The sequence below is a fragment of the Leucoraja erinacea genome, chromosome 1 (assembly GCF_028641065.1).
Source record: "Leucoraja erinacea ecotype New England chromosome 1, Leri_hhj_1, whole genome shotgun sequence".
Lineage (NCBI taxonomy): Eukaryota > Metazoa > Chordata > Chondrichthyes > Rajiformes > Rajidae > Leucoraja > Leucoraja erinaceus.
This window is the reverse complement of record NC_073377.1, coordinates 38,552,814-38,574,038: the sequence shown is the minus strand read 5'-3', so window position 1 is coordinate 38,574,038 and position 21,225 is coordinate 38,552,814. Positions and strand designations below refer to the sequence as shown.

At 39.3% G+C, this 21,225-nt stretch overlaps 1 protein-coding gene across 6 annotated transcripts in view; it reads right to left on the bottom strand.

Annotated features, from left to right (window-relative positions):
• Positions 1-21,225, bottom strand: part of npr3 (natriuretic peptide receptor 3) — an 89,460-nt gene that overhangs the window by 8,797 nt on the left and 59,438 nt on the right. For 5 of the 6 annotated variants that reach the window (XR_008723235.1, XM_055633213.1, XM_055633234.1 and 2 more), the window contains exons 4-7: positions 18,665-18,800; positions 12,553-12,647; positions 11,258-11,396; positions 9,347-9,431 (exon numbers count right to left, since the gene is read on the bottom strand). Coding sequence is in view for 5 of the 6 variants with exons in the window: in XM_055633213.1 (XP_055489188.1) it covers positions 9,347-9,431; positions 11,258-11,396; positions 12,553-12,647; positions 18,665-18,800 (455 nt within the window). In the remaining variant the exon portion in view is untranslated. The remainder of the gene's footprint in view (positions 1-9,346; positions 9,432-11,257; positions 11,397-12,552; positions 12,648-18,664; positions 18,801-21,225) is intronic. The other variant, XM_055633226.1, reaches the window with a different exon arrangement.

The window sequence follows — 21,225 nt, the reverse complement described above, 5'->3', positions numbered from 1 at the left end:
GGAGTCTAGGGGTAGAAAGTCAGCCTTTTTTTGCAGGATAGAGGAGTCTAAAACTTGAGGCTAGAGGTTTAAGGTGACAGGTGTATCTTCGGCAAACTTGATCCCTTCATCCAAGTGAATATGGATTGTGAACAGTTATCATGATCCATAATTTACAACCTCCAAACTCTTGCATAACATAGCACAGCATCAATCACACATTATTTATCAGCATTATATGAATGTTGTGCACTTATACATGAGCTGCAAACTAATGTCACCAGTTATCAGAGTATAAACCTTTTAGCCCAGCTACTGCTCTTGATTTATTCAATGGCCTAAATGTGGCGAGTCCAGTATCACTGCAGAATGAAACCTTAATGATATCTATCTGAATAGTTTTTCTTAGCCAGTACAAAGCACAGCAGCTGGGCAGTAAGAGAGGGAACTTCCTTATGGCTGCGATACATTGAAGAGTTATTCATGTGATGCTTAGAAAATGGTGTTCATATATCTGAAGTCACTTTGCATTCCTGGTAGACTTTAGCAACTTTAAAGAAGCTTAGCAAGGGCTAACAATTGCAAAATCATGGCTACAAAGTAAACGAAAACAACTAACGTGGCAGCTCCTGCCCTGAAATTTAGTGATGTCATTAAAAATAGAGAGTGAGAATACTTCCTGCTATTGAACAATTGTTCTGCTATGGTGAGATTAAGAGAGAGTGGTAGTTAGATCACGGAAGTGCCACGATTTCAGAGAATGGAATCATAATGGGGAGAGAATGATTTCTTCAATGACTGAAGGATCTACCAAATGGTGCCAGAACAACAATTTTGCTCTCTGTGTCGGTAAAGCCAAGGAGCTGATTGTTGACTTCAGAAGAGGAAGGCTGAGGATCCACAAACTTGTCTTCATAAAGTTCCTGGGCATGCATATATCTGAAGATTTATCCTGGACCCAGGATATTGATGTCATTATGAAAAAAGGCCCATTATCGCCTCTACTTCCTTAGATGTTTGAGGAGATCTGGTATGTCAAAGAACACTGAACTATAGCTGTATGGTAAAGAGCATATTGAGTGGTTGCATCATGGCCTGGTACGGAAACTCAAAACACCCAGGAATGAAGGATTACAAAAGGAGGTGAACACTGCCCGATCCATCACGGATACTAACCTCTATACTACTGAAAAGGCAACCAGCATCAACGACCCACACCACCCTCGCCACGCTCTCATATCATTCCTGACATCAGGAAGAAAGTATAGGACTCTGAAAACTGGGACGTACACTTTCAGGAACAGCTTCTTCCCAACAACCATCAGACTACGAACTCCAACAAAATTTCAAATTGTCTCGATTGCACTGGGAACTTTGACTTATTTTTTTGTATGTTTATTTTGTCATCTATTGAGAACTGTTAACAAATCTGTTGTGCTAATGCAAGTAAGAATTTCATTGTTCCATTTCAGTACACACAATTAAACACTCTTGACTTGATAGAGTCCTGATTTTAAAGCTACTGAAGCCTTCCTGAGTTCAATTCTGACTTTAGATTTTGATCATCATTCTGGAGCCAGCTTCAGATTATTTGAGTTTAACATCTGTGCAATAAAAATCTGAAGCTGCATTTAGCTAAACCAGACAGTGAACTGTGTCTAAAATTGTAAGAAGTCCAAACTGGACAAATTGGGATAATTCTAAACAGATCCATGTTGGCATCTTTTCAGATCAATCTGAATTTGAAATAGCTTCAGTGCACATTCCTGGACAAATATTTGACAGAGGTTGCTTCCGATGTGCTTGGTTCCTTCATTAGAACACTTCCAAAATCAGCAAAGATTGCAACAGGACATGCCTAATTTATAGAGATGTTTCAAATTGTGTGGTTCCTTTTTTTTTGTTGAATTTTCAACATAAACAGGGTAATTTTTCACCATGAACTTGCCACCAACGCATATTAAAATATCGAGACACAAGGAATTACAGATGCTGGAATCTTGCATAGACCACAAAGTGCTGGAGTAACTCTTCGGGTCAGGCAACATCTCTGGATGACAGGGATAGATGACATTGTGGGTCGGAACCCTTCTTCAGATATATTAAAATATGTTGCCCAGTTCTTTCCATTATGGTATGGACAAGGTTGCCTGTCACACACGTAAGGTTGCAGAACTGCTTGTTGCTCAATAATGAAATGTTTTGATGTAATAAAGTAATTATTGGCATTTCAAATATAGATTAATGAAAATAAGAAGAATGTTCTACCCATTATATTATAGCAACATTTTTAACTGCTTTCACAAAGATGTACTCTGTATATTATTCCTAACAGACTACAAAACATGTTCCTTTGGAATGTACTTATATTTTTGCAGAACTGAATAGAATAAGTCTCGAATAATAATTTCACAATATCCTCTCTGCCATAACTCTATATTTTGATTCTGCATCCTATGACAAGACAAAACAGATCACTATATTAACTGAATTAAAACTCATGTACTAGTGTGATAGTAATATGATATCTGGTAGTCATGTACAAGCAGGTGTGAGGTGTTACACTTTTGGAGGTCGAATGTAAGGTGAAAATGTACAATTAATGGCATGACCTTTAACACCATTGATGTGCAGAAGGATCTTGAGGTGCCCAAGATTCAGGTACAACTCCTTGGAAATGGTAACACAAGAAGATAGAATGGTAAAGAAGGCATATGATACGCTTTCCTCCAGGCACTGAGTATAACAGTCAGGAAGTCATGCTGCAGCTTTATAGGACTTTGGTTAGGGTGCAGTTGCAATATTGCATGCAGTTCTGGTCGCCCCATTACAGAATGTGGAGACTTTAGAAAAGGTGCAGAGCTGGTTTACTAGAATGATGTCTGGAGTGGGAGTATTAGCTGCAGGGAGAAAGTGGACATACTTTATATTGTGTTTGCGGGGAGACCTGATAGAACTATATGCAATTATGAGAGGCATAGATCAGATAGTTTATTTCCCAGGATGAAAATATCAAATACTAGAGGGAGTATCTTTAAGGTGGGAGGAGCAAAATTGAAAGAAGATATGTGAGGCAATTTTGTTTATGCAGATGATGGTAAATGCCTGGAATACACATCTGGGGTGGTGGTGACGTTAGATACGATAGAAGCATTTAAGAGACTTTTGAATAGGCACATGGATGTGCAGGGAATAGACGGCATCGATTATGTGTAGGCAGGTAAGGATTATGGCCTGTCCCACTTAGGCGATTTTTCAGCGGACTGCCGGTGGCAGTCAAGTTGCCGGCAATCACATGAAAAACCGGCAACTGGAACGGCGATTGTCAGAGTGGAACACACACACAAATACATCGCTTCCTTCACCAGCCCATTATGCAGGCGGGGGACAGGGCAAGCGGGGGGAGCGCTGTCTAAAAAATTCACACGGTGCAAAGGCAAGGTTAAAGAGATACACACCGCGATGAACAGGAAGGTTGGCGCTGTAATTAAGATGGCTAAAGCACAGTGTAAGGGTCATGCAAGTCCGTTAAAAGAGGGGGGGGGGAGAGGGGGGGGAGGGGGAGAAGGGGGGTGAAGGAGTGGAGAATTTTTAAGAAGCCAGAGATACACGACTGTGAACCTCGGCAGACATTAACATTACTGGTCGGTTATCCTTGGATCTGAAAACTACTGCTTATCTCTTTTTTCCAATGAGCCAATGAAATTCACCGGTCAGCACTGGCTACAACCTACGAGAACCTCCGAGAATCTTCAACCTCCTGGCAACCCACCTACGGCTCGAGAATTCTCGCTATTCTCCATGGCGACTTCATTCTAGTTGCCGCTAATTTTTCAACATGTTGAAAAATTCACAGCGACCATAATGAGGCTGCAACTAGTTCCCACAATGCTGGAACTCCTCACGACCATGAAGGTGACTCCCCGGCAACCACCCGCGAACATGTGGCGACCATGTGGCAAATGCATAGTCTCCTGCAGTCGCCCAGAGAATCGCCTAAGTGGGTCAGGCCCATTAGTCTTGGCATCATGCTCGACACAGACATTGCTGAAGGGCCTGCTCCTGTGCTATGTTTTATAGAAAGCGAGATATTACTGTTAATCATTCATAATCAGTATCAGGGCAGCACAGTAGCACAGCAGTAGAGATAGACACAAAGGAACCCCTGCATTCCCTGTCCATTCATCCCTCCCCCACCCATGTCATACCAGTTTCTAAGTCGTCGTGTTGAGTCTCATTGTCTGTACATGTTCTCACCCAACAAACAATGACCTGTTTCCTTTATCATCGTTACTTCTTTGCATCACCGTCTCTATCTCTCTAAAGTTACAGGAGCGGAATTAGGCCATTCGGCCCATCAAGTCGACTCTGCCATTAAACACGACAGATCCCTTTCCCTCTCAACTGCATTCACCTGCCTTCTCCCTATAACCCCTAACACCCTTACTAATCAAGAATCTGTGAATCTCCATCTTAAAAATGCCCAAATGACTTGGCCTCCATCAACATCTGTGGCAATGAATTCTACAGATTCATCACCCTCTGACTAAAGAAATTCCTCCTCATCTCCTTTCTAATGATACGTCCTTTCATTCTGAGGCTATGGCCTGTGGTCTTGGACTCTCCCATTAGTGGATACATCCTGTCCACGTTCACTTCGTCCCGTATTTCTGTTTTTAAGTTAATCATGCCCTATGAGCCCCAGGCCCTTTTGTAAATAATCGTCAACAACTGGTGGAGATGGGCTTAGTGGGAAAACAATTACAGGGCTATGGAGAACTGACATCCAAGGGATAATTCAATGGATCTACCCAAAAATCAATTATGGTTATGATGGGCTAAATGACCTTTGGCCCATCAACATTCTATAATTTAGAATGGCAACAACATTCTATAATGTAGCTGCAGAGTATGGAACCAAAACTAACCAATGCAGCCCATCCAGCCTGTCAGAAACATGTTAAAATGTTGCAGTTCCTTCCACCTCTCATGCATTTCAATGGTTTCATTCACCCAAAGTGTTGTTTTCAATGAGCTCATTTTAACCATCCATTTCCTTTAAATTATTTGAAAAATCTAAATGAGCCTTCCTCTATGAATAAAGGAATTGGTACTTCTGAGAAATACGTTTCTGGCTGCACACTCAGAGCTCAAAACAGCCTCCCACCTGTAACTGGCAAAAATTAGTACACTGTCAATCCCTGACTTTAAAGCACAACTGGAAAACAAAGCAGATGCTTTCAACATTAATGTTGCCATCAAATTGTACAGTGTCCATTCTATGTACCCTCATGTGATAGTCACAGAGAGTAGAGATGATCTTGTCTTGGACCATGGTGTCATACTTACAGTCACAGAGTTTTACAACAAGAAATCACACCCTTTAGCCCAAATTCTCCACACTAATCAAAGTGGCTTCTTGCATTTACCATATTTGTCTGCATTGGGATCATAACCCTTAAAACCTTTTGCATCAATAAACCTGACCAAATGTCTTTGAACTGTTGTAATTTTATTAATCCCTTGCACTTCTTCTGACAACACACTCCACTTACTCACCACCCTCTCGGCCTGAAAGACTTGCCCATCGGGTCGCCTTTAATTACTTCCCCTCTCACTTTAACCCATGCCTCCAGTTTTAGACTTCCTTACCATTTACCTTATCTTTGCCCCATAATTTTATAAATCAGTATAAGGCCATCCCTCAGCCTTCTTCACTCCAAAGGAAATAGCCTCAGCTTAACCAGACTCTCCTTATTGAAACATAGAAACATAGAAAATATGTGCAGGAGTAGGCCATTCGGCACTTTGAGCCTGCACCGCCATTCAATATGATCATGGCTGATCATCCAACTCAATATCCTGTACCTGCCTTCACTCCATACCCCCTGATCCCTTTAGCTACAAGGGCCACATCTAACTCCCTCTTAAATATAGCCAATGAACTGGCCTCAACTACCTTCTGTGGCGGAGAATTCCAGAGATTCACCACTCTGTGTAAAAAATGTTTTTCTCATCTCAGTCCTAAAATATTTCCCCTTTATCCTTACACTGTGACCTCTTGTTATAACTCAAGTCCTCTCGTCCTTGCAATATTTTTGTGAATCTTTTCCACACTCTCTCTGGCTTAATCATATCTCCCTGTTGTATAGTGATCAGAGCTGCATACAATATTCCAGGTGTAGTTTCACCAACATATGTACATCAGGAAAAGGATGATCCAAGAGATGCAACGTGGAAACAGCCCTTTGGTCTTCCGGGCCCACTCTGACTATCAATCACCCATATACTATTCTATTTTATCCCGCTTTTGCATCCTACACACTAGGAAATTTTACAGAGCCAATTAACCTACAAGGCTGCACAAATATGGGAAGAAACCGGAACACCCAAAGAAAACCCATGCAATCACAGGGAGAACGTACAAACTCCACACAGACAGCACCCGGAATCAGGATAGAACCTGGATCTCTGGCACCATAGCAGTTTTACCACACGTTCACAAGTTATAGGAGTAGAATTAGGCCATTTGGCCCAGCGAGTCCATTCCTCATTCAATCAAGGCTGATCTCTTCCTCCTAATCCCATTTTCCTGCCTTCTCCCCATAACCCTTGACAACCGTTCTAATTTGTTTATCTCAGCCTTAAAATATCCATGTACTTGGCCTCCACAGCCCTCTGTGCCAAAGAGTTCCCTAGATTAACTACCCTCTGACTAAAGAAGTTCCTCCTCACCTCCTATCTAAAAGCGCACCCTTTAATTCTGAGGCTATGACGTCTGGTCCTAGACTCTCCCACCAGTGGAAACATCCTTTCCACATCCACTCTATCTATGCCTTTCATTATTCTGTAAGTGTTAATGAGGTGTTCCCCCCTAACCTTCTAAACTCCAACGGGTCGAGGCCCAGTGCTGTCAAACGCTCATCATATGCTAACCCACTCATTCCTGGAATCATTCTTGTAAAACTCTTCTGGATGCTCTCCAGAACCAGCACATCCTTCCTCAGATATGTGACCCAAATTTGGTCAGTGCTCCAAATGCAGCCTGACCAGCATTGCATCTCTGCACTACACCACTGCACCATCCTAGTGTCTCTCTGTTCTGTAGCATTCCTCAGAACTCTGTCATTCATTGCGTATGTTCTAGCCTTGGTTCCCAAAATGCATCACAACATTTGTCTATATTAAATTTCATCTGCCATTCCTTTGCTCATTTTCTCTGTTGTTTTAGATCCTGCCGTAACTTGAGACCACCATCTTCATCGTCCACTAAACATTGTATTTTAGTGTAATTCACAAACTTACTAATCTTGCCACCAACATCCTCATCCAAATGTTTAATATTTGGGGACCCAGCACTGACCCCTGTGGCAAACAACCTTCCAATGAGAAAAATAACCCTCCACTACCACCCTCTGACTCCAATCACCAAGCCAATTTAGTATCCAAAGATAGACGCAGAACGTTGGGGGATCTCAGTGGGCCCGGCAGCATATAACCATATAACAATTACAGCACGGAAACAGGACATCTCGGCCCTACAAGTCCGTGCCGAACAATTTTTTTTCCCTTAGTCCTACCTGCCTGCACTCGTACCATAACCCTCCATTCCCTTCTCGTCCATATGCCTATCCAATTTATTTTTAAATGATACCAATGAACCTGCCTCCACCACTTCCATTGGAAGCTCATTCCACCCCGCTACCACTCTCTGAGTAAAGAAATTCCCCCTCATATTACCCCTAAACATCTGTTCCTTAATTCTGAAGTCATGTCCTCTTGTTTGATATCTCTGGAGAAAAGAAATAGGTGACATTTTGGGTCGAGACCCTCCTCCAGACTGATCTGAAAGGTCACCTATTCCTTTTCTCCAGAAATGCTGCCCAACCTGCTGAGTTACTCCAGCTTTATGGGCCTTCTTCGGTTTAAGCTAGCATCTGCAGTTCCTTCCAACACTATTTAGTATCCAATTGATCAGCTCACCCTGGATCCCATGTAATCTCACTTTCTGGATCAGTCTTGGTGACTTTGTCAGACCCCTGGGATTTATCCACTTTCACATGAACTACTTTCATAACAAAGATATGTTTCAGGACATCTCTTCCCTAACTTCCCTAGCTTTCATGACCTTTCCATGGCCCCTGTGCATGAACGAATTCAACCTGGTTTATTTGAGAATTCTTTACTGAGATGTATTTATGCATGGTATTTACTGAATCTCTTCCCTTGCATACCCTCCTCCTTGCCTTTTCTGTATTCTTTAGATTTGTGGGAAGATTGTTAACAGCAAAATAACTTAGTGTCGAGAAAATCCTTAAGCTTTTAGACATGTATTTCAACTGTGTGCGTACATTATGTTAGCTATTGCCAACCCTCCCCGCACTGAATAGATTAGACAAATAGATATGGAGACAGGATTTAATTAAGGCTTGCTATGAGGAGTAACACCCGCCTACAGTAGTTAATTTGCTGATCAAGTCTAGAGACATGGGCCCCTACTTCTTGTGGATATGGGCGATTATATGACGCCTACATTATTAAAGGAAGAATAAAGGCATAGAAAGCTTATGAAGTAGTTCTGATAAATGAGAACAGGCAATCCTCGTCTTTTGTGCTGCCCTGGTGTTGCCCTTTGCCCTTGAATTATAGAACCCTGCCTCCGGCTACAATGACCTCTGTCAGTCTTGCTGCATTCCAGTACAGTTTATCTTCCGCCATTAACACTGGAGTGTGGAATCCAAAGGGGAAATGAAATTATAAAGCCGAACCCAAGTGCCGAGCAGATCCTTTGGAAGGTCACAAAAAGGATTCTGCTGAAATATTCTTTCAGCTATTAAAACTTTAAAATAAAAGTTAGGAATAATTTGTTACCAAGAAAACAAACTTGAGGGAAATCAGTATGTTTCAAGCTGTCAATGTTGCCAATGTGACAACTTTATATTATGATATTCGAATTAGTTCTTAAAACATGCCATGACATTTATGTCAGTAGCTGATTATTTACCTCAGCAGAGCCTGGCAGGCCAACTGTTTGAGGTCATTGGTATCAGGGAGGACCTCAGTATTTTAGAGCCATTTCATTCATTCATTTGAATCGAATTAGTGGTCTATATAGAGCCCCTTGAGCTCTGAGAATGTCCTACAAGTAGAGAACCCTGTATACGCACTTCACAGACGTCTGGCAAAATGCCAAGATGCATTTTTGTTTACCAAGATTTTTTTTTCATTGTGTGATATAAAGGCTTGCTTCTTACAATGCCCATGCTGTTGATATATTGAATACGTCCATGCAGATATTCCGTTAAAGAAATTAAATGATTTATTTTATTTTCCTCACCAGGTTTAATCCCCAAATGATCATTCCTACCTGAACAAGTAAAATGCGAGCAGCAGTGAACATCCCAACAGTGAGCCGACTACAATACCCGTGACTGCAGACTCTCCAAGCCCACCTATACACGACAAAACAAGTTGTTACTGTTCATAGTGATTAGTTATTCAGATTCAACAAAGCTAATATTCAAATAATACATTTTTCTACCTATGCTTTGTGAGGTTACATCAATATGCTTTTTCTTGGCTGCTATTTATGTCCATTTTAAGTTTTGCTTTGCTCCAATTTAAATTAAAACATTGCTCTGCAATAAACACATCATATATATTCAACCAATTCGAGGCAGTTCTGCCATTTAATTCCATGTGTTTGCTTTTTAACCATATCATTAACATTTCTGTTTAACAAAAGCTTACTAGTCCCAGATTTATAATTAACAACAGCCAATTATGGAATTGAGTTCATTTCTGTCACCCTTTGCACAGAATGTTTGACAGTTTTACTTATCAAAAGCCAAGCTATAATTTGTAGATTTAGCCTCTCATTCTATTATACTCACTCACCCACATATTCCACCAATTATGATTTACACTGGATAATTTAACAATTTACTTCTCAGTTTTCTTAAGGATTGGGAACTCTTGGTACTAGGAGAGGGGCAAAATTAAAGGAGATGTGTGAGGCATGTTTTAAGACAGATATGATAGTGGCATTTAAGAAGCTTTTAGATAGGTACTTGGATATGCAAAGAATGGAGGGATAAGGGTCACATGTAGGCAGAGGAGTTTAGTTTAATTTGGCATCATATTTAGTAATTAGATCATATTTTAATGACCTAATCTTGTTTTACATTGTTTTATTCTTTTCACCATTTATAAAATTTCAAGGGCTCTTGTTTGTTCAGACGGAGATCCATGCACTACAATTTTGCTTATTCATTTAATATATTAATATTTACAATGCCACCAGGCTCAGCTATATGACGTTTTAATTATGTTATATCAAATTGTAAACATAGTGACTCGTTGAATCATTAACACAGATATATTATACACTTTCTGAATCTCTATCTGTTATTCACACTCTTTTTACCTGCCACTCAGCTAATTTACCAACCCAGTGAATAATTCAACTTCAGTTCTATGTGTTTTCACTTTAGTTGAGAGACTCTCTACGAAGAATTTTACATATATCTTTTGAAGTGCATATGAACAACGTTAGGAGACAATCCCAACAATAAATGTGAGGCAAATATCTACAATTTCGTTGTCTTCACCTTGCGATTCTTAAATAGCTGTGACATTTACAGATTTTCAAATCCAACGGTACAGTTTGCAAACTATGAGAATTTAGGAATGACTAACTAGTTATGACTACTTATTTTAAAACCCTGAGGTAGAAACCATCTGCTGCTGGCCACTGGTCAGTTATTAATGTGCATTCCTCCCTCATTTTTGTTACTTTGCTTATTGGTAGTGAATCAGTATGTTAGATTATGAGATAATTAGTGTTATTGGAATATCGTTATATTATATGCCACAATGGTATAACTGGGAGAGCTCTTCCACGGAGCTCTAGCGATCCAGGTTTAATCCTGTCCTCCACTGTCGTCTCCATGGAGATTGTATATTTCCCCTGCAACTGCATTGTTTAATCTCACATTCCAAAGGCATGCAAGTTTGCAGGTCGACTGGCAACTGTAACTTTTCTTCAAGTATGTGGCAGAAAAATCTGGGAGAAGTTTAGTTTAGTTTAGTTTATTATCATTGTCACGTGTACCGAGGTAGTTGTAGGGAATATGGGTGGAATAAATATGTATGAGACCAACTCGGTATAGATAATGTGGGCTCATTACTCATTATTTTATATTCATTACTCATTACTTTATATTCTCCCACATCCTTTTCAAATGAGAAAAGAGTTCCATATTGGAAGAAAAATTACATGATTTACAGGTGGCAGTGTTGTCCTTGGAAAAACCACAGCTTGGTTCATCCGGAGGTGGCATTCCATTTGCCCAGGGAAGTCTGACATTTGGCCTCAGTTCAAAGGTTGCATTTAACCCATGGTAGTCAGCAATAACCTGTAATCAAAGAGACACAAAAAATAAGGGTGCTTATAATTAAAATTATTTTCACCCCTCAATTTTCTGACCGATATTCTATGTATTTCACCATAGCCAAAATAATATCTTCCTCTCGAAAACGTTATTATTTGGAGCCAAATTTAAATACCAATAAGCACAATTTCAGTGCCACAAACTACCACGGATATGACGGGTTTAAAATTCTGTTTTCAGAAACAGTATTGTGTCCACTGAATTGGGAAGAGTGACAATGATGGTAAAGAGGAATGGATCACCAACAACAGGGCTCAGAAAGTTCAGAAAGCAATCTATTCAATAAGCTTACAATAGATAAATGATTTTGTTGGACTCTATTTGTAGATTAATTGTAGATTTCTATAAAGAAGGATGCCAATTAGCACATTACACCAATGTTGGTGCCTTACCATCTCTGAAATGTATAGCATTTGAAATATTCACAGTGCAATTACTTTGGTATCTTGGTAACCCAGGGTAATTTGAAAGGCAGCAAATGGTTCAACAACATGTCTGATACTTCAGTGTTAGTTGCCCAAAAGGCAAATAGTTGACAACTTTAATTATGTAAGATAGACTAAGTTATGTAATGTACCAGGAAACAGAAAAGCAAATCCATCCAATGGCACACAATGAATATTATTGCAAAATACTCAGTGCTTTTGGAACCAAAGGAGTTTGATACCCAAGAGGTGAAAAGAATGTGTTTTGTAACAGCTGTTGCAAGGCAATAACTTACATAAGATAATACATAATCTGCTAAGTCTCTGGCCACCTTGAAATACCTCTATTTTCTGATGGCAATATTAAAGAAAAATATTTAAAAAATGCATATCCTCAGAGATAAATGAACATTAACATTTGTCCAGATTATTTATATGCCTAAATGTTGTTGGTAATGCTCAAAGAAGGGGTAATGTAAATTAGTATTTCCAACAATCTTTAATTTTCAATAATATTAACTTTCAAGTATTTAAATGTAATCATGTACTGATTCAGACGATCCATTTAATAAAATAATAAATCATTTTGATTATAGCACCAGTGAAGGACATTTACTGCAATTCATTAATTCCTATACAAATCTTTATTATTGCAACGTAAAAAAATGGCGTTGGGAAATAACTATTTTAATTACCTCCTGTGTGCCAGTCGCAGGGTCAGTCATTGCTATGACAGAGAAATCTCCATATCTGTCTCCATTGGCGTCAATTGACACCTGGCCTGCTATGCCTGATAAATGGAATGCACCAAATAATGAAATCAATTAAATGAAAAAAAAGTTCTTCAATTCCAAATGAAACAAGAGATGATTCAACAGATTCATGAAGAAATATACAACAGGAAATCCCATTCTTCTTCCAACATTTTTGTTGGCGTTCCCAAATAAATTGCCATTGTTTTCTAATGTCTGCGTTCATTCCAGATACCACATTATTTTCTAATTTAGCTAATAGAATGCTGGATAATTCCAGCTATTAGAACACATGACTTGTCTTACCAATAATTAATATCAGAGTCATTAAAATAATTTTGCCTTTGTTTTTTTTAGTCAAAGGGATTCTGAATACAGTCCAATTCAAACATAGATTTGTCTGAAATGTGTTTGGACAGACAGAGAAAATTCCACACCACTCCCTCTGGTACGCCATGATGTGTTTCTCAAACAGGCCATGAACTGTGTCCCTTCCAAAGTTCAATTGTTGAAGAGTTCACCAAGAGCTAGACAGAACAATTCAACAACTTGGTTATTTCCAGTTTGCCAGATCAGCCAGATGATATTACTTTTCCGATTGCCCAACTCACAAAACTGATACGCGCCCTTCCTGGCATATGCGTAGCACATTAGCCCCATAGAACTTCCCTGCAAGAAGAAACTAATGCAGAGACACCCATTTGCAAGCATTGGAAAGAGTTCTGTGTTATCTACTCTTCAGAATGTCTTCTACATTTCAATTAGATCATCATTGATCTTAGGCTCAAAGGTCAATTTCATCTGTTACCGAAATTCCAACAAAGATTAATCTCAGTCTAGAGAGTTCCAACTGGTTCAAATTCCACAGTCTGTGAATGTTTCTGAATTTTATTTCCTTTACATACTAACTCGCTAATTTCACTTTAGAATTCCCAGGCTGTTATTTTTTAATTGTCACTTGTTATTGATGTCTTATCTAAGTTTCCCTGTTGTTCAGTGTAACACTAAGGGGCTGAACACATTGTAAGTTGTCCAAAGGTCCCTAATAAATATTGTTAATGCAGATTATAATATAAATCAATGTAATGGGCATTGGAGGTGCATGTAATGCAATAATGATGGAAGATTTTAAATATAAAATTGGGTAGATCAAATTGGTAGTAATAATATGGAGGCAAATGCATGCAACATCAGTGATGATTTTCATGAAAGCCAGAACCAAAGAGAGAACAGGCTACTTTATTGTGTAATAAGCCGGGGTTAATTGATAATTTAGTAGTTACCAGGGAAACCTGGAGAATAATACTTATAATGTGTTAGAATTTTATATAAAAATTGGAAGCGATTTGATACAATCTGAAACAAAGGGGTTTCGATCTAAATAAAGCAAAGCAAAAATGCGAGAGGCATAAGGTGGCAATGGTACATTAGGAAACAACATTAAATAGTCGGATGATAAATAGTATTTATATATAAACAACTGGAAGAATGGTCCACTCTTAACAGTATTAAAGGTAGTATTCGTTCATATAAAAAGACCTGCTTTATTGTGTAATAAGCCGGGGTTAATTGATAATTTAGTAGTTACGAAGTTACGAAAAAACGAAGGAGCTGATCATGGACTTTAGGAGGGCACATCATCTGAGGACGTACACTCCATTGAGTATAAATGGGGATCCTGTGGATAGGGTGAACTGTTTTAAATATCTGGGAGTCCGCATCTCTGAGGATATGACATGGTCATCACACGCCTCAGCACTGGTGAGTAAGGCAAGGCAGCGCCTTTACCACCTCAGGCAATTGAGGAAATTCAGAGTGTCTCCAAGGATCCTACAGTGCTTCTACGCAGCGGCGGTGGAAAGCATCTTGTCCGGGAACATTACCATCTGGTTTGGGAATTGCTCTGCCAAGGACAAGAAGGCTGTGCAGAGAGTAGTGCGTTCGGCCGAACGCACTATGGGAACTTCATTCACCCCCCTGCAGGAACTATACAACAGGAGGTGCAACTCCAGAGCAAACAAAATCATGAGAGACCTCTTCCACCCCTGCAACGGACTGTTCCAGCCGCTACGGTCAGGCAAACGCCTCCGTTGCCATGCAGTGAGAACGGAGAGGTTGAGAAGGAGTTTCTTCCCAGAGGCAATTCGGACTGTAAACCTCTATCTCACCAGGGACTAACTCTACAGAATGTTTTTCCTTCTATTATTTATTATGTAAAAGAATATGTGTGTTATGATTGTGTTTATAATTTTTTTGGTTGTTTTGTTGTTTGTCTTTTGCACAAAAGTCTGCGAGCATTGCCACTTTCATTTCACTGCACATCTCGTATGTGTATGTGACAAATAAACTTGACTTGACTTGACTTGACCTAGCAGCACTCAGAACCCAGATCTCTGACGCTGTGAGGCTGCAATGTTACCACTGCGGTGCTGAATATTAATTTTTATACTCAAGTTTTCTGAGGAATTTTTTCTTAAAGAGGTTACTATGTACAGTAAATTGGGTAAAGCATTTTGGATTTGTCTAATGGAAAGGGTTGTGTAAGGCCTTTGACTAGGTTCCTCGTAAATAAGGTTGGTTAAGAGGTTATGTTGGGTATAAAGTTGGGATGTAAGATGTTTTCAACATGGCTGAAGGCATTGCCAGAGGCCAATGGGAGATGGGTGTTTGTCGGATTTTGGTCGCCTAATTATGGGAAGGATGCCAAGAATCTGTGTTGGAGTCCAGAGGAGATTTACTACATCAATGATCTGGATTCAGCAACTAAATTACAGATTAGTAAGTATGAACAAGAAGGATATTGAATTAGGGGGTGTAAGGGAAACTAATGAAGAGGATTTCCATGGTCTACAGAGTGTTTCAAAGTAAAAGAATGGGCTGAAAGATTTGAAAAATATGAAAATGTGGATAAGTCTACAGGTCCTGACAGGACAAATCAAAAGGGACGTACATGGAAGTTAGGGTTGAAGAAGCAGGGAACAGAGGATCTGGGAATATTTCAAATGTCATTAGAAATGGGAAAGGTGTCCTCAAGGATTGGGTGTACTGCGCTTGTTTTGTATAAAAGCCTTTATAAGAGTCAGAGCATAGCAATTATAGACCTGTTAGTTTGACTTCAAAATTGTACAAGGCAAATTAATGAGAAAAGATACTTAGAGATAATGTACAATTTTGCATCGCCCAAACACGGAAGGATGAACAGTCAAAATGGATTTGTTCCTGGAAGGTCATTGTTGACATCTTCTTGGATTTTTTGAAGAGGTTACTAGGGAAAGGTTGAATAGGTTAGGCCTTTGTTGGATGGAGCGCTATATGGACTTTAGTAAGGGGGACTTGACAAGGTTCTCATGGAAGGTTGGTTAGAAGGTTCAACTGAGTTGATGTGGACAAGCTTTTCCCTTTGAGAATAGGGAAGATTCAAAGTCAACATGTGGCTGAAATGGGACAGACGCTTAGGGGTACATGAGGGGGAACTTCTTTACGGATTGGATGGTAGCGTGACTGTGGGGTGAGCTCAGGGATCTGGTTGGGGGCAGGTTCGTTGTTTCATTTACATCAATGATCTGGATAAGCTGTGGTAAATTGATTAGGGAAGTATGCAGATGATACCAAGATGCAGGCAGTTGTGGGCTAAGGGAAAAGGATTGTTCGGCTACAGAGTGATTTAGGCCCGATTTGGAAGAATGGGCTGTAAGATGTTATATGGAGTTTTATGGTGATAAATGTAGGGTGCTACACCTTTGGCAGGACAAAGGTTAAAATAGGACTTGATAGAGGTCTTAAATGATAGGGGATAGAAGAGTTGCAGTTGAACAGAGGGATTTGGGAATAACCATGCAGATTCAAACAAGAGGACATCTCATAATAGGGACAGGGTTTAAAGGTAACATTTGGTATGCTAGCCTTTATAAATCAGAGCATGAGTATAGAAGCTGGGATGAATGTTTCCAAATTGGTACAGGCAGGCATTGGTGATTTAAAAAAATCTGGATAGTATGGTGAGAAGGGAATTGGGGTTATGCAATAGCTATAGGAAGGTGGGGCTAACAAAATAGAGAGAGTACAGAGGAGATTTACCAGAATGTTGCCAGAGTTTCAGCAACTAAGTTACAGAGAAAGGTTGAACAAGTTAGGTCTTTATTCTTTGGAGCACAGAAGGTTAAGGGGGGACTTGATAAATGTCTTTAAAATGATGAGAGGGATAGACAGAGTTGATGTGGACAAACTTTTCCCTTTGAGAATAGGGAAGATTCAAACAAGAGGACATGACTTCAGAATTAAAGGACAGACGTTTAGGGGTAACATGAGGGGGAACTTCTTTACTTAGAGAATGGTAGTGGTGTGGAATGAGCTTCCAGTGGAAGTGGTGGAGGCAGGTTCGTTGGTATCATTTAAAAATAAATTGGATAGGCATATGGATGAGAAGGGAATGGAGGGTTATGGTATAGGTGCAGGCAGGTGGGGCTAAGGGAAAATAATTGTTCGGCATGGACTTGTAGGGCCGAGATGGCCTGTTTCCGTGCTGTAATTGTTATATGGTTATTATATGGTTAAGTTAGGTCTTTATTCTTTGGAGCACAGAAGGTTAAGGGGGGACTTGATAGAGGTCTTTAAAATGATGAGAGGGATAGACAGAGTTGACGTGGATAAGCTTTTCCCACTGAGAGTAGGGAAGATTCAAACAAGAGGACATGACTTGAGAATTAAGGGACAGAAGTTAAGGGGTAACATGAGGGGGAACTTCTTTACTCAGAGAGTGGTAGCTGTGTGGAATGAGCTTCTAGTGAAGGTGGTGGAGGCAGGTTCGATTTTATCATTTAAAAATAAATTGGATAGTTATATGGACGGGAAAGGAATGGAGGGTTATGGTCTGAGTGCAGGTAGATGGGACTAGGGGAGAATACATGTTCGGCACGGACTAGAAGGGCCGAGATGGCCTGTTTCCGTGCTGTAATTGTTATATAGTTATTATATGGTTATATGGTTGCCAAGGAGCCTTACATCAAGAGTAGGGAAATTATTTGAAAAATCTAAGAGACAAAATTTATGTTCACTTGGAAAAACAGGGACAGAATAGGGATAGTCAGTATAGTTTTGTGTAGGAGAAATCATATTTCACAAATCTGATTGAGTTGTTTGAGAAGGTAACTAAGAGTTGATAAAGCAACAGTTGATAATTGCAGTAGGGATGGTATACATTTACTTCAGCAAGACCTTTGAAAAGAATGAAGCATTAAAAAACGCCAATGATGGGCCTGTAAGATTGTGCATGCAATGCCCATTGGAGGATTTTGTGGTGGATTTTCTATACGGGGACCTGAAATAAAATCACAACCCTTGTTACCAGAATGAGAGGGCATAAGTTGAAGGTGAGAGAGGAAACATTTAAAACAGATCCGAGGGGTAATTTTTCACACAGGAGGAATGAATTGCCAGAGGATCTGGCAGGGGCAGATACAATTATAACACTTAAAAGGCATTTGGATAGGTATTTGCTTAGAAAAGGAATGGAACAATATTGGCCTACTGCAGGGGATTATATTAGTATAGATAGGCATCACAGTCGGTATGGAGAAGTTGGGCTGAAGGCCCCTGTTCTGTGCTGTACAACAATTTAAAAAATAACATATTAGGAAATTGAAGATATTAGTCCATCCTTTACACTTATCTTGTATTCTAATTAACTAAGCATTTTCTTAAATCTTTACTTGCTAGCTTTTTGTACTTATGCCATTGGACTGAATCACATTGTGAATTGAGATTTTTTTAATACGCTTTTTAAATATTTTAAATTAGTCCTTCAACAATTACTACACAATCCGGACAAGAAATGTAAACTGAGAAATGACAATTGAACAGATTTGAATTCATCTGTTTTAAACTAGAATCAGAAATAATCTGATATTTGGTTTAAGTTATCTGTTTTGGTCAGGTTATTAAATGTTGTGTTTCTACATTTGTACTGAGTTTAGCTTTAAAAAACAATTGAAGTCCTTGAAATTATGTAATTGATATTTCGAGATGGGTATACCTTAGTTTTACATGACTACTTTACCTTCGAAGGTTGTATTCCACATCTTCTCTACAATCAGTGATCCATTGGTTTTACTATAACCCCGCTTCAGACAGTCTTGAAGTGCTTTGGCATAAAGAACAATGGCATCATGGAACCCCTCAACAAACATGTTTACCTGCCGAAGACATAGCCAGTTTGAACAAATAGAACAACTAGACACAAGTTTGACACAAATGAATAAAATAATTATGCGTGAATAATTATTTGAGAATCCATCCTCACATCCAAATTATTTAGCAGTGTTACTGTCTTTGAATAAAAATATCAGAAGTTAAAACGTCAATTTGTTGATTTGAATTTTACTTCACTGTTGAGACATTGAACTGTGTAGCACATAAATGGGCTCCTCAGTCTACAATATTCATTGGTGCAAGATTTTCACTGTACCAATAAATTAAACTTGATTATGTTGCTCTCTACACCAATCACATTTGCATGCAATAGGTCTGCATCTTTCTATGCCTTGCCTAGTAAAGAGCCTGTCTAAATATCTTCTAAAAATCCCTGTGGCATTGTTTCTGACCACCATCTCATTTGATAGCAAGTTCCAAATAGTGTCATTGTGTCATACAGCATGGAAACAGTCCCTTCAGCCCAATTTGCCCATACCAACCAGGATACCTCGGCTCCACTAGTCCTACCTACCTGCATTTGGCCCTTATCCTTCTAAACCTTTCCTAGCCATGTACCTGCCCAAATATCTTTTAAATGCTGTGATAGTACCTGCCTCAACTACATCCTCTGTGACCTCATTCCATATACCCATCTGTGAAAAGGTTGTCCCTCAAGTTCCTATTACATTTTTCCCCACTCACCATAAAACCATGTTCTCTAGTTCTTGATTCCCCTACTCTGGGTATTCAACGGTATTTTATATTTGATAACCTCTCACTCATGGGAGAAAAGATGATGAAAGTTGAAAGCAAAGATGGTTGCTATTAAATCAATATCTCCCTTTAAGATCACAAAGTCAACTACCTGCAGAAATATATCTAAATATATAAACATCCTGATAGATAGACAATTTAATGTAGATTATTAAAGAAATACTACACATTACTACAGGAATTGGAAGAATGCAAAAATATAAACATGAATAAGGTGGAGATGTATCATTCAGCACATCAATCCTAATCCTGAACCTGGATGTTTTTCAGCATCTATTGCAGGATTGATGTACTAAATACTATTGTGGTGTGTTAACCAGTCACTGTGCACATGCCAACTGCTGTATTGGTCCTTGGCCAACGGTTGCAAAAACAATAGAGCCCATAGCAAAGGCATTAGGCAGCACTAGTTATTTTTAAAAAGGAAAGCATTGCACACAACGGAACGGGTCTAGCTCCAAAAGTTATAGGGGATAGAGGTAAGAGTCCAAGGAGGCCACTTTAGGTTACACAGTTGCACGGTATGATGTGGTATCAAAGTATGGTTTCACAGACGCTACCCAATGACAATCTTTTCTATAAACAGGAGACGCACAAATAATTTTGTGATTACATGTGTGTTCAATCATAAAATAATCTATTCAGGAGTTTTCTCTAGCTACATGTAATACTGAAAGTGGCAATGATGCATGACTGAATTTCTAGGCATGAATGAGTGATGTATAATTTTAAATATGTTGGACATTTCTTAAATATTTAGACACATGATCACTGATTCACATGATCATGGACAAGCTCTCAGAGAAAGTGGTAGAGGCAGGTACAATCACAATGTTTAAAAGACATTTGGACAGGTATATAGATAGAAAAGATTCAGAGGAATATGGGTCAAACATAGGCAAATGGGACAAGCGTGGGTAGGCTACTTGAACAGAATGGAGAAGTTGAGCCCAAAGGCCTGTGTCCATGTTTCATGACTGTGACTCTTCATCCATTAGGTAGCCTTCCATATAAATGTTCAGCCTCATCTATCAGTGTGAAATTAGTATGATAATATTGACTGCGCATGCATTTCAATTACTTATTTTGGCGAATGTTGGGAGGATATGTCAACTAATATGTCAACAAGAATGTTCACACAAAGGGTGGTGGGTGTATGGAACAAGCTGCCAGATGAGGTAATTGAGGCTGGGACTATCCCAATGTTAAAGAAACTGTTAGTCAGGTACATGGATAGGATAGGTTTGGAGGGATATGGACCAAGCATAGGCAGGTAGGACGAGTGTAGCTGGGACATGTTGACCGGTGTGGACAAGTTGGGCTGAAAGGCCTGTTTCCACACACTATCACTCTATGACTATAAGGACTTCCTCAGTGATGGTGAGAAATTCTGATCTTTTCCTTTACCTAGCACAATAACAGTATAAAAGTAACACAGAAAGTAACATCATACATTTGATAAGAGAATGCTATGAATTCAGTATGAATTTTCCGTCATAAGAAATACATTAGAATAGAGCAAAAGCAGATATAATCTATCATTAAGATTAATTTCTGATGTTCATTACATGTTATGTTAATAAAGTACAATATCCCATCATCTATTCCTAAGATGTAAATGTACTGGGTTGTATGAATTAGATCAATAACAAT